We start from the raw sequence: 10,000 nt of genomic DNA, 5'->3' as shown, positions 1-10,000 counted from the left end.
CCCCCCCCCCCCCCCTCACTGCCTCCTCCGAGCTGGTAGCATGAAAACCTGTTTGGGGACAGTGCATCTGCTTCCTGTGCACGGTGGCATGAAATGGCATAAGTCTCTCCAATCTGCTCGGGTCCCGCTCCCCGTCGCAGACAAAGAGGCCGACTCCCCCAACGCGCTGGGCTGGAAGGGACAGACGTGGACGCTGCCGCGGCCCCCGGGCGAACCGAGTGGCCGCGGCCCCCATTTTACACCTGATTAGGAAACACATGCAGGGCCACTAGACATATGCCTCCCCAGCCACACCACGGTCCCTGGCGGACGGGCGACACATGGAGCAGAAAGGGCGGAAAAGGCCAGACGACGTTCTCTGGGAATTCCCAGGGCGGCGTGCATGTCGGAATACCAGCACAGGATTACAAGGACAGAGGACGAGCAGAGCCTGGTCCTTCTCGTGGTAATGAGACTCGTGGCCACTAGGAGTTTTTCTTAGTCCTATCACAGTTTCCTCCTTCATAAAGTTTAATGAAAAATAAAAACTGGGACTGGAGACTTTTTTTTTAAAAAATCCCACTGTAGAATTGAATAAACCAGAACGTGATTAAATCTTGTCCTGATATTCAGTCCAAGAAGCGACTGTTATTTTACAATGCCTGTGATTTCAACCTGGTGAAAATAAAAACGCCATTTTTTTCATTCATTAAGTCCAAAATAATCAGCCGAGCTGGAACATAATTCCTTCACTATATTAATTTTGCTGACGCTTTTGTCCACAGCGACATACAATTTTTTTCTTCTTCACTCATGTCAGAGGTAGGCAGGTAGCCTCATGGATTTAGCCTGAAGGTGACCGGGAATCGAACCCCCCGACCTTCTGTACCAAAAGTCAATGGTGTTACCCATTAAGGTATACCAGCAAAATAAGCACAGAAACCAACATAGCTGCAGAACATCCAGTGGACATACCTCTGACACTGAGACGCCCGTGCAGAGGACCGTCCACCGCCACCAGGAAGACGCTGTCGATGTTGTCATTGTCGACTATCTGCAGCTCCTCCCACGTGATTGGTCGGGACTGACCCTCCAACAGGTCCAGACCTGAGACACCAGAGACACCAGAGACGAAACGTTTATATCATCTCTTAACTTTAACATTACGTGCCTCATAATCTGTTGTAATATTTCTGACATACCCATGTTCCAGGAGACTCTGGGTGCGTTTGTTTCCGCCGCCCTGATGGAGATGTGGACCATGATGGGTGGGCTGCTCATATAGGAACCGTCTATAGCCTGGAACTCCACCTTACACAAGATACAGGGACAGACAGTAGCTGAAAATTTCATTTTTGATAACGTAGATGAGGAATGTTGACATATCTAAAGAAGCTACTGTATATGTACGTTTTTGCTAACACCAAACAGCTATTATTAGCATCTCTTCATTTACCAGTCTAGGAACAAAAGTTCAGCATCAAACTTCTTTCCTTTACCTGCCAACAGAGGTGGAAAGAATGCAATGTTAAATCTCGTTTTGATTCTATTTCTATTGCTTCTTTGCTTCTAATGAAACTAACATTCTAACCAGCTAGCCCTGATGCAGCAGGGCCATCTTCCTTCTTTCAGTTGGCTTAGTCAGTGTAGCAACATCATTTTAAATTTCCCCTTGGAATCAATAAAGTACCTACCTACCTAGCTACTTTACCTACTTACCTACCAACCTACCTACTGACCTACCTATACCTACCTACCCACCTACCTACTTACCTACCTACCTACCAACCTACCTACTGACCTACCTATACCTACCTACCCACCTACCTACCTACCTACCAACCAACCTACCTACTGATCTACCTACCTACTTACCTACCTACCTACCTACCTACCAACTGACCTACCTATACCCACTTACCTACCTACCAACCTACCTACTGATCTACCTACCTACTTACCTACCTACTGACCTACCTATACCCACCTACCTACCTACCTACTTACCTACCTACCTACCTACCTACCAACCTACCTACTGATCTACCTACCTACTTACCTACCTACCTACCTACCTACTTTCATACCTATACCCACTTACCTCTCTAACTACCGACTTCCCTACCTATCTACCTATACCCACCTACCTACCTACCTATCTACCTATACCCACCTACCTGTCTAACTACCGACTTCGCTACCTATACCCGTCTACTTACCTACCTACCTACTTACCTTTGCACATAAATAAATAAATATATATATTTTCCATCTGTCTTTATGCCACATCATCAGTACCTCATAGTTCCTGCGATTTGATTGGCTGCTGTTTGGAGGCTGGTAGGCCACCATCATCTCGTGAAGGTCCTGCCAGGTGAAAGACCCGATGGGCTTGGTGTGGTCGTCCAGGTGGGTGAGGTAGCCCTCGGGGGGCGGGACGGTCACATTGAAGACCAGCCTCTCCTGCGGCGTCTCGTGGTCCTTGGCGTCCAGTGCCGCAGTGGTGAGCGGTGTGAGGATGAACTGGTCCACCTCCAGGATGAAGGAGGCCATGAAGGCAGCCTGGGGCGGCTGGTTCTGCACCGCATCGTGGATCAAAACCGGCAACCATACCGCCTCTGTCTGGGAGGGGGGGGCGGGTAAGAAAAGGCGTAAGATACAGTTGATGTGTTTTAGGACACGTACATTTCAACACGACATATAGCACATGGAAATCATGTGATGATCGCAGTGCAGAATATACAATCAGATGTGTGAAACATGACGGGTCTTTGGAAGAAAGACACACTGTTCATGTGCTAACAAGACGATTTTAATATTTTTAAACCTCCTTCCACATCCACAGAGCTGAGAAACGAACGTGGAAGTGGGATGTCACCTTCTGACTGCCAACAAACCTCTCAACATCCGAGCTGCTAATCTCGTCTGGAAAACTTCCACATTGAACTTGGATAGTTTATCAACTTCAGCGTCTTCTATGAAAGTACTTTTCCTTCACACGCTGGATGTCACACAGAATCGCAGGTTGATTTTCTGGATGTTTCCCGTACCTCCAGCAGGGCCCTGGTGGCCTGCTCCCTCAGCTCCACCCTGATGGGGATGTAGTCAATCTCCGGTGACGGAGGGCTGAGGTGCTGGTACTTCAGCCCAGAGGTCAGGAAGTCCTGGCAGCTGGTTTTGAGGAAGCGAACCTCCTTGGTGTCGTGACGACAGGGTTTGTTTCCGGGACAGAGCATCGCCGTCTCTCTGCCTGAACACAAGAAAGTGGTTTAAAGAAACTCACTTGTCACTCACTTCTTAATCAGGTCTATTCTTTTGTGTATTATTTTCATATCATTTAAAAACATTTTTTTGAATGTGTGTATTTTTTTAGTTTTTAATGTAAAATTGTTTATTTCTTGTATATTTTAAAATCATTTTTAAAGGATATTTTAAAAACCTAATTTTGAGTATTATTATTGAATTTCTTGTTTTTTTCATTGCATAACCTTTCCTCATTTAAAGTTTATTATTTTCTTTTTTCCTTCATATTTTATGCATTTTATCATATTTTAATTATTATTCTATTTTACAATTTCCAACTTTTTAGGCTGTTTTCTTTAAATAGTAAGTAAATTGAACAGAGATGGATGGATGATAGCGTACAGACAGACAGACAGATAGAGATGGATAGGTGATTTAGAAAAATATCTAATTTATCATGTAAATCGTTTCAGCAAATTAAACACAAAAACACACAAATTAAAACAAAGCATCTGTTGATTTGGTTGTGAGGGGGGACGACCAATGTCTTCATCAATGATGTTGCTATGGTTACCTGCAGTGTCTGTACCGATGTCTGTCACGTACCTTTCCTCTGGGCGGCGTCCTCCTCCCTCACCAGCTGACCCAGAGCGGGGACGTCGGCGTCGGAGGTCGTCAGTCTGACGGTGCAGAGCAGCTCGGCCGTGGTCCTGATGCGCAGCACGGAGCCGTCGATGGCGTTGGACAAAGCGTAGAAGTGAGGAACCACCAGAGGAGCAGCGCCCAGCTCCACCACACCAGATCCGCCGTCCACCACCCGCACCGGCAGAACCACCGTCTCCACCAGCGTGTCTGAGGACGTGAACCTTCCACACAGACGCCGGACAGCATGTCAGAGGAAGTCAAGACTTTAGGGAGAGTTTAAGTTACTTTACTACAAACTGAATTATTCCAAATACTACTGGAAGAAGCTACATTAACAATCTGGCAAAGTTCCTCTGGTTTGTACTTCACTGCTACAGCTGCAGAAGCAAATCATCACCAACGAGAATCTCACTCCACCAACACTCCTTGAAAGGAGACATGTTCTGCTCATGTTGTGGTTCATCATTTTAATCTGGGTTATTACTGTAAAAGGTTCACAGCTGTAATGTTCGGTGAACACATCAGTTTCCTGCAGCTCCTCTTTCACAGCCTCTGTCTGAAACACTGTCTCTTTAAGGCCCCTCCCTCCCAATGAAGCCCAGTCTGCTCTGATTGGCTCGGACTCGCTTTACTTTGCTTTGTTGGGGGCGTGTCAGACTCGCCGCTAGACGCTTTATGTCTGTATAAGAACAGTGATGAGTTTTAAATCTAACATGTTGTAGTATGGATGTAAATCCACTGCTGGTTTCCCTGATACTCACCTGTAGACTCGGAGCATCACCGTGTCCTCGTCCAGCAGAGGACTGCCGTTGTGGACGTATTTGACCTCGTCGTCTAGGAAGCTGCAGTCAAACACCTACAAACAACACAGGTCAAAAACGTCCACTGTGCTGGTTCTGATTGTATGAACCACAGTTTACCAGCAGGTGTGTCCTCACCTGCGGAGTCAGCCTGCCCACTCTCTGAGTGACGGGTTCGTTCATCACCACCTCCACCTTACAGTCGGCGCCCGGATCCACGCTGATCTTCAGCTCCTGCTCGGTGACGAACACCGAGCGACCCCTCGCCACCTCCACGCCCGAGTTCACCACGACCAAACTCCCGCTGCAGACGGCCGTTGCTGCCAGCAGCCGCAGCAACACGCCGACGGCAGCCATTTTAAGGATCGTGAGCTCCTCTGGTTTCACAGGCTCAGGTGAGGAAAGTTGACGTGAGGGAAACTTGGTTCAGGTCTCAGTCTGCCTCAGACCACATCCTCATCTTTTGTCTGGAGTCACAACAACCTGCAGAGGAGATGAGTTGTAATTCATGTGGTTAGGAAGAGACAGACAAGAGCTGTTTTCAGACGTGAACTCCGGTCGGAAAATTGGCCACTCGCTCGCTCGCTATTAATTTTCCTTCGGTATCCTCGCATGGGCTCACTTGGACATTTTCCAGAAATGCTCCTAAACCCTAAACTAATGTAGAGAGTCTCATTGTTTTCTAATAATAAAAGTAATTTTACTTGCCACTGAGGATGTTTTGAGAAACTTGTGTTTTCCAGTTTGTGGATAATTTAAAAGAAAAGAAAAGTCAGTCAGGAATCTAACCAACTTCGACTGGACGTGTTCAGCCTGACTCACTCTCCCTAACTGCTGAGCTCTGTGTTTGGTCTCCACCAGCTCCCGAGGGAAAGCCAGAGTTTACCAGAGTCTCTTATGAAAACAGCTAACTGCTGCTGAAACAACAGAACCAGGCAAGAAACGTGCCGCAGAAAACAAAACTAGGAGCCAGAAGAGGGGGAACTGAACCTCGGCAGAGCTGCAGACGACTCTCTGAGGATTTGAGACGGCAAAGTGATTCCTTCTACATGACGCACTGATATAAAACCAGTGAGCTTTAAGTCAAATATAAAATAGGTTACTCGAATGTTCTCTGTGATCAGAAATCAAAATCTCAGTTGTAAACCCGACCTTTGACCTTTTCTACACAGAAGCTTCTTCCCTTAAAACCCGGAAAGTTTAGTCCATTAAACTGCTCTTAGTCCAACACAGAAAAAACTCCCAGCATGCAGCTGACTGAGCCTGTACCCCCCCCCCGCCGCTATACACTCCTAAAGCCGGAAAACGCTGTCACCCTCCATTTCACTTGAAACTAAAGGCCAGTGAAGGAAACAAGAGGTTAATCTGCGTGACCCTGCAGAGGAGCTGGAAGTGGGACGGTGGAGTGGGGGAGGGGAGGGGGGCGGGGGAGGTGTGTCCAGGATCAAAGCAGGTCACCAGCTGGAGCCGGCGTGTCACTTCCCATCCAGCCAGACGAGCGTCGCTTCATTAGGCTGTTGAGTCTTAAACTCCTCCTCCTCCCGATGAATTGTTCCAGTTAGCGAGCGGAGCTCAGGGACCTGCACCGTCCCACTGGGTTAAATCCACAGGTGGACGTGAGAAGTCCTGTTGCTGTCCGCTCTGCTGCTATTGGCTGCTGTTAAAGCCAAACAATAACCAATATTCATCCACAGTTCCTCCATAGATTCATGTTTTTAAATATCAGTAATCAAACATCTGACGTCTGATTCACTGGAGATCAAGAAACCATCTGTCCATCAGAACCGCTAGAACACATTCAAACAATATCCTCCCCTAAACGATTAATGTAGTGCCTTAAAATGTGGTTTATATATCATGTTCCTCAGAGGATAAATCTTTTGGACCATCTCTCTGGGGATCGTCTGACTTTAGCCTCACAGAGGTGTTTGCGTAGCCGTACAAGACATTTTTCAGTTTCCTGATGGAGTCTCATGAACAGGAAACAGAGGATAACTGTTTCAGCTCGGCAGACGACTGATTTCGCCGTCTCTCTGAGAGGAATGTGTTCCGATCTCACCTGGACGTCCTGCGGCCCGGTGTCGCTGCAGAAGTGCACAATGTTGGACGAGGTCGGAGTCAGGCTGTAAAATGATCCAGCAGCTGCTGCTGCTGCTGCTATGGCTGGAAGTGACTCACTGCTGCTGAATGGGAAACACAGAGTGTGTACAGTGTGTACAGAGTGTACAGAGTGTGTACAGTGTGTACAGAATGAAAACTGCAGCTCTGAATGAAACAGGATAATTAACTTCAGCTCTGACCACAGTCAGACCCACTCAGCCTTTGAACGGTGACGCTGACGCTCTCCTGACTCTGTAACTAACTGTGGCTCTAAACAGGATTACCTTAACGCCAAGTGTTTACTTCCAAGACTACGACTGTCCACTGAAACAAACAATGACAAAAAAAGCCAGTGATGAAATTACCAGAGTAACGTGTGTTCAGATCCAAGCAGCAGAGTCAACGCAGAGACACAAGTATAGTCTGGAATATGCAATGGGCGACGAGAATGGACGACATCCACACAAGTCGAATGTTTTCAACTTGGACAAAAGGTTTTTGTGATGTTGTTTCACGAAAACCTAGATTCTCCTGATGTCACTGGGAATCAGAAATGGAGGACAAACAGGCACCTTGAGTCCATACAGTGGAACTGCTGCAGGTACGAGTCGCCATAAAGCTGCAGGAAAAAACTGTTTATCCATGTGTTGGGATTTATGAATTTGTGTACAAGTAAGTTAATCTGTCAGACAGTGAGTTTATCTGTCCATACAGTGACTTCATGTCCATACAGTGAGCTCATCTGGCCATACAGTGATCTCATCTGGCCATACAGTGACTTCATGTCAATACAGTGATCTCATCTGGCCATACAGTGACTTCATGTCCATATAGTGATCTCATCTGGCCATACAGTGACTTCATGTCCATATAGTGATCTCATCTGGCCATACAGTGACTTCATGTCCATACAGTGATCTCATCTGGCCATACAGTGACTTCATGTCCATACAGTGAGCTCATCTGGCCATACAGTGATCTCATCTGGCCATACAATGACTTCATGTCCATACAGTGACTTCATGTCCATACAGTGATCTCATCTGGCCATACAGTGACCTCATGTCCATACAGTGACTTCATGTCCATACAGTGATCTCATCTGGCCATACAGTGACTTCATGTCCATACAGTGATCTCATCTGGCCATACAGTGACTTCATGTCAATACAGTGATCTCATCTGGCCATACAGTGACTTCATGTCAATACAGTGATCTCATCTGGCCATACAGTGACTTCATGTCCATACAGTGATCTCATCTGGCCATACAGTGACTTCATGTCCATACAGTGAGCTCATCTGGCCATACAGTGACTTCATGTCCATACAGTGATCTCATCTGGCCATTCAGTGACTACATGTCCATACAGTGACTTCATGTCCATACAGTGAGTTTAACTGTCTATACAGTGACTTCATGTCCATACAGTGACTTCATGTCCATACAGTGAGTTTAACTGTCTATACAGTGACTTCATGTCCATACAGTGACTTCATGTCCATACAGTGACATCATGTCCATACAGTGACTTCATGTCCATACAGTGACTTCATATCCATACAGTGACTTCATGTCCATACAGTGACTTCATGTCCATACAGTGACTTCATGTCCATACAGTGACTTCATATCCATACAGTGACTTCATATCCATACAGTCACTTCATGTCCATACAGTGACTTCATGTCCATACAGTGACTTCATATCCATACAGTGACTTCATGTCCATACAGTGACTTCATGTCCATACAGTGACTTCATATCCATACAGTGACTTCATGTCTATACAGTGACTTCATGTCCATACAGTGACTTCATGTCTATACAGTGACTTCATGTCCATACAGTGACTTCATGTCCATACAGTGACTTCATATCCATACAGTGACTTCATGTCTATACAGTGACTTCATGTCCATACAGTGACTTCATGTCTATACAGTGACTTCATGTCCATACAGTGATCTCATCTGGTGTGTGTGAGTGTGTGTGTGTGTGTGTGTGTGTGTGTGTGTGTGAGTGTGTGTGTGTGTGTGTGTGTGTGTGTGTTTGAAACCAGAAACAAGTTAGTACAACAGAAGGAAATGACATGAGACATTCCAGCGTTTCTTCTGTGTTTCATCTCTGTCGAGGCCTGTTGGTGACGTGAGACGACACGAGCGAGCAACAACCAAGAGCGTGTGTGTGTGTGTGTGTGTGTGTGTGTGTGTGTGTGTGAGAGAGAGAGAGAGAAAGTGTGTGAAGTTGGCTGGCACCTACCTCCAGTTGTTGGGGAGCTTCTGTGTTCGTCTCCGTCTTCTTCTCCTTCACCTCGTGCACACGCTCAGAGGAAGAGGAATGCTGTCACACATAACACTTAACACTCACCGTTTGCCACCACCCCCCAATTCAACAGCTCAGCGTCACCCCGAGACGTCTGGCATCCAACACACACACACACACACACTGGAGGGGGTGAACTGTGAGATAGGAAGAACAAAGGGCGAGCGAGTTTCCTCCACTGGTTGAGTCCTAAAGCCAAAACCCCAGAGAGAGAGAGAGAGAGAGAGAGAGACAGAGAGACAGAGAGAGAGAGAGAGAGAGAGAGAGAGAGAGAGAGAGAGAGAGAGAGAGAGAGACAGAGAGAGAGAGAGAGAGAGAGAGACAGAGAGACAGAGAGAGAGAGAGAGAGAGAGAGAGAGAGAGAGAGAGAGAGAGAGAGAGAGACAGAGAGACAGAGAGAGAGAGAGAGAGAGAGAGAGAGAGAGAGAGAGAGAGAGACAGAGAGAGAGAGAGAGAGAGAGAGACAGAGAGACAGAGAGACAGAGAGAGAGAGAGAGAGAGAGAGAGAGAGACAGAGAGAGAGAGAGAGAGAGAGAGAGAGAGACAGAGAGAGAGAGAGAGAGAGAGAGACAGAGAGACAGAGAGAGAGAGAGAGAGAGAGACAGAGAGACAGAGAGACAGAGAGACAGAGAGAGAGAGAGAGAGAGAGAGGGAGAGAGAGAGACAGGAAATGTGCTGTAAGGTTTCCAGGACTTTTGTTTGTACAGCCCCCTGTCACTCGGCCTCTCTCTGTCTCTCTCTCTCTCTCTCTCTCTCTCTCTCTCTCTGTCTCTCTCTCTCTCTCTCTCTCTCTCTCTCTCTCTCTCTCTCTCTCTCTGTCTCTCTCTCTCTCTCTCTCTCTCTCTCTCTGTCTCTCTCTCTCTCTCTCTCTCTCTCTGTCTCTCTGTCTCTCTCTCTGTCTCTCTC

At 46.9% G+C, this 10,000-nt stretch overlaps 1 protein-coding gene across 5 annotated transcripts in view; it reads right to left on the bottom strand.

Moving 5' to 3' along the window:
- The window catches only part of frem1b (Fras1 related extracellular matrix 1b), a 34,111-nt gene extending 24,726 nt beyond the window's left edge, over positions 1–9,385 (bottom strand). The window contains exons 1-9 of one of the 5 annotated variants that reach the window (XM_047336825.1): positions 9,032–9,382; positions 6,727–6,850; positions 4,806–5,150; positions 4,629–4,723; positions 3,829–4,088; positions 3,030–3,229; positions 2,278–2,601; positions 1,182–1,290; positions 955–1,086 (exon numbers count right to left, since the gene is read on the bottom strand). In XM_047336825.1, the coding sequence (XP_047192781.1) occupies positions 955–1,086; positions 1,182–1,290; positions 2,278–2,601; positions 3,030–3,229; positions 3,829–4,088; positions 4,629–4,723; positions 4,806–5,024 (1,339 nt within the window). In that variant the 5' untranslated portion in view covers positions 5,025–5,150; positions 6,727–6,850; positions 9,032–9,382. Of the gene's footprint in view, positions 1–954; positions 1,087–1,181; positions 1,291–2,277; positions 2,602–3,029; positions 3,230–3,828; positions 4,089–4,628; positions 4,724–4,805; positions 5,151–6,726; positions 6,851–9,031 lie in introns of all 5 variants that reach the window. The other 4 variants (XM_047336826.1, XM_047336827.1, XM_047336824.1 and 1 more) reach the window with 4 other exon arrangements.
- Positions 9,386–10,000: the final 615 nt, after the last annotated feature.

This window comes from Scophthalmus maximus, chromosome 13 (assembly GCF_022379125.1).
Source record: "Scophthalmus maximus strain ysfricsl-2021 chromosome 13, ASM2237912v1, whole genome shotgun sequence".
Lineage (NCBI taxonomy): Eukaryota > Metazoa > Chordata > Actinopteri > Pleuronectiformes > Scophthalmidae > Scophthalmus > Scophthalmus maximus.
The sequence above is the reverse complement of the archived record's forward strand: the minus strand, read 5'-3'. Positions and strand labels throughout refer to the sequence as shown.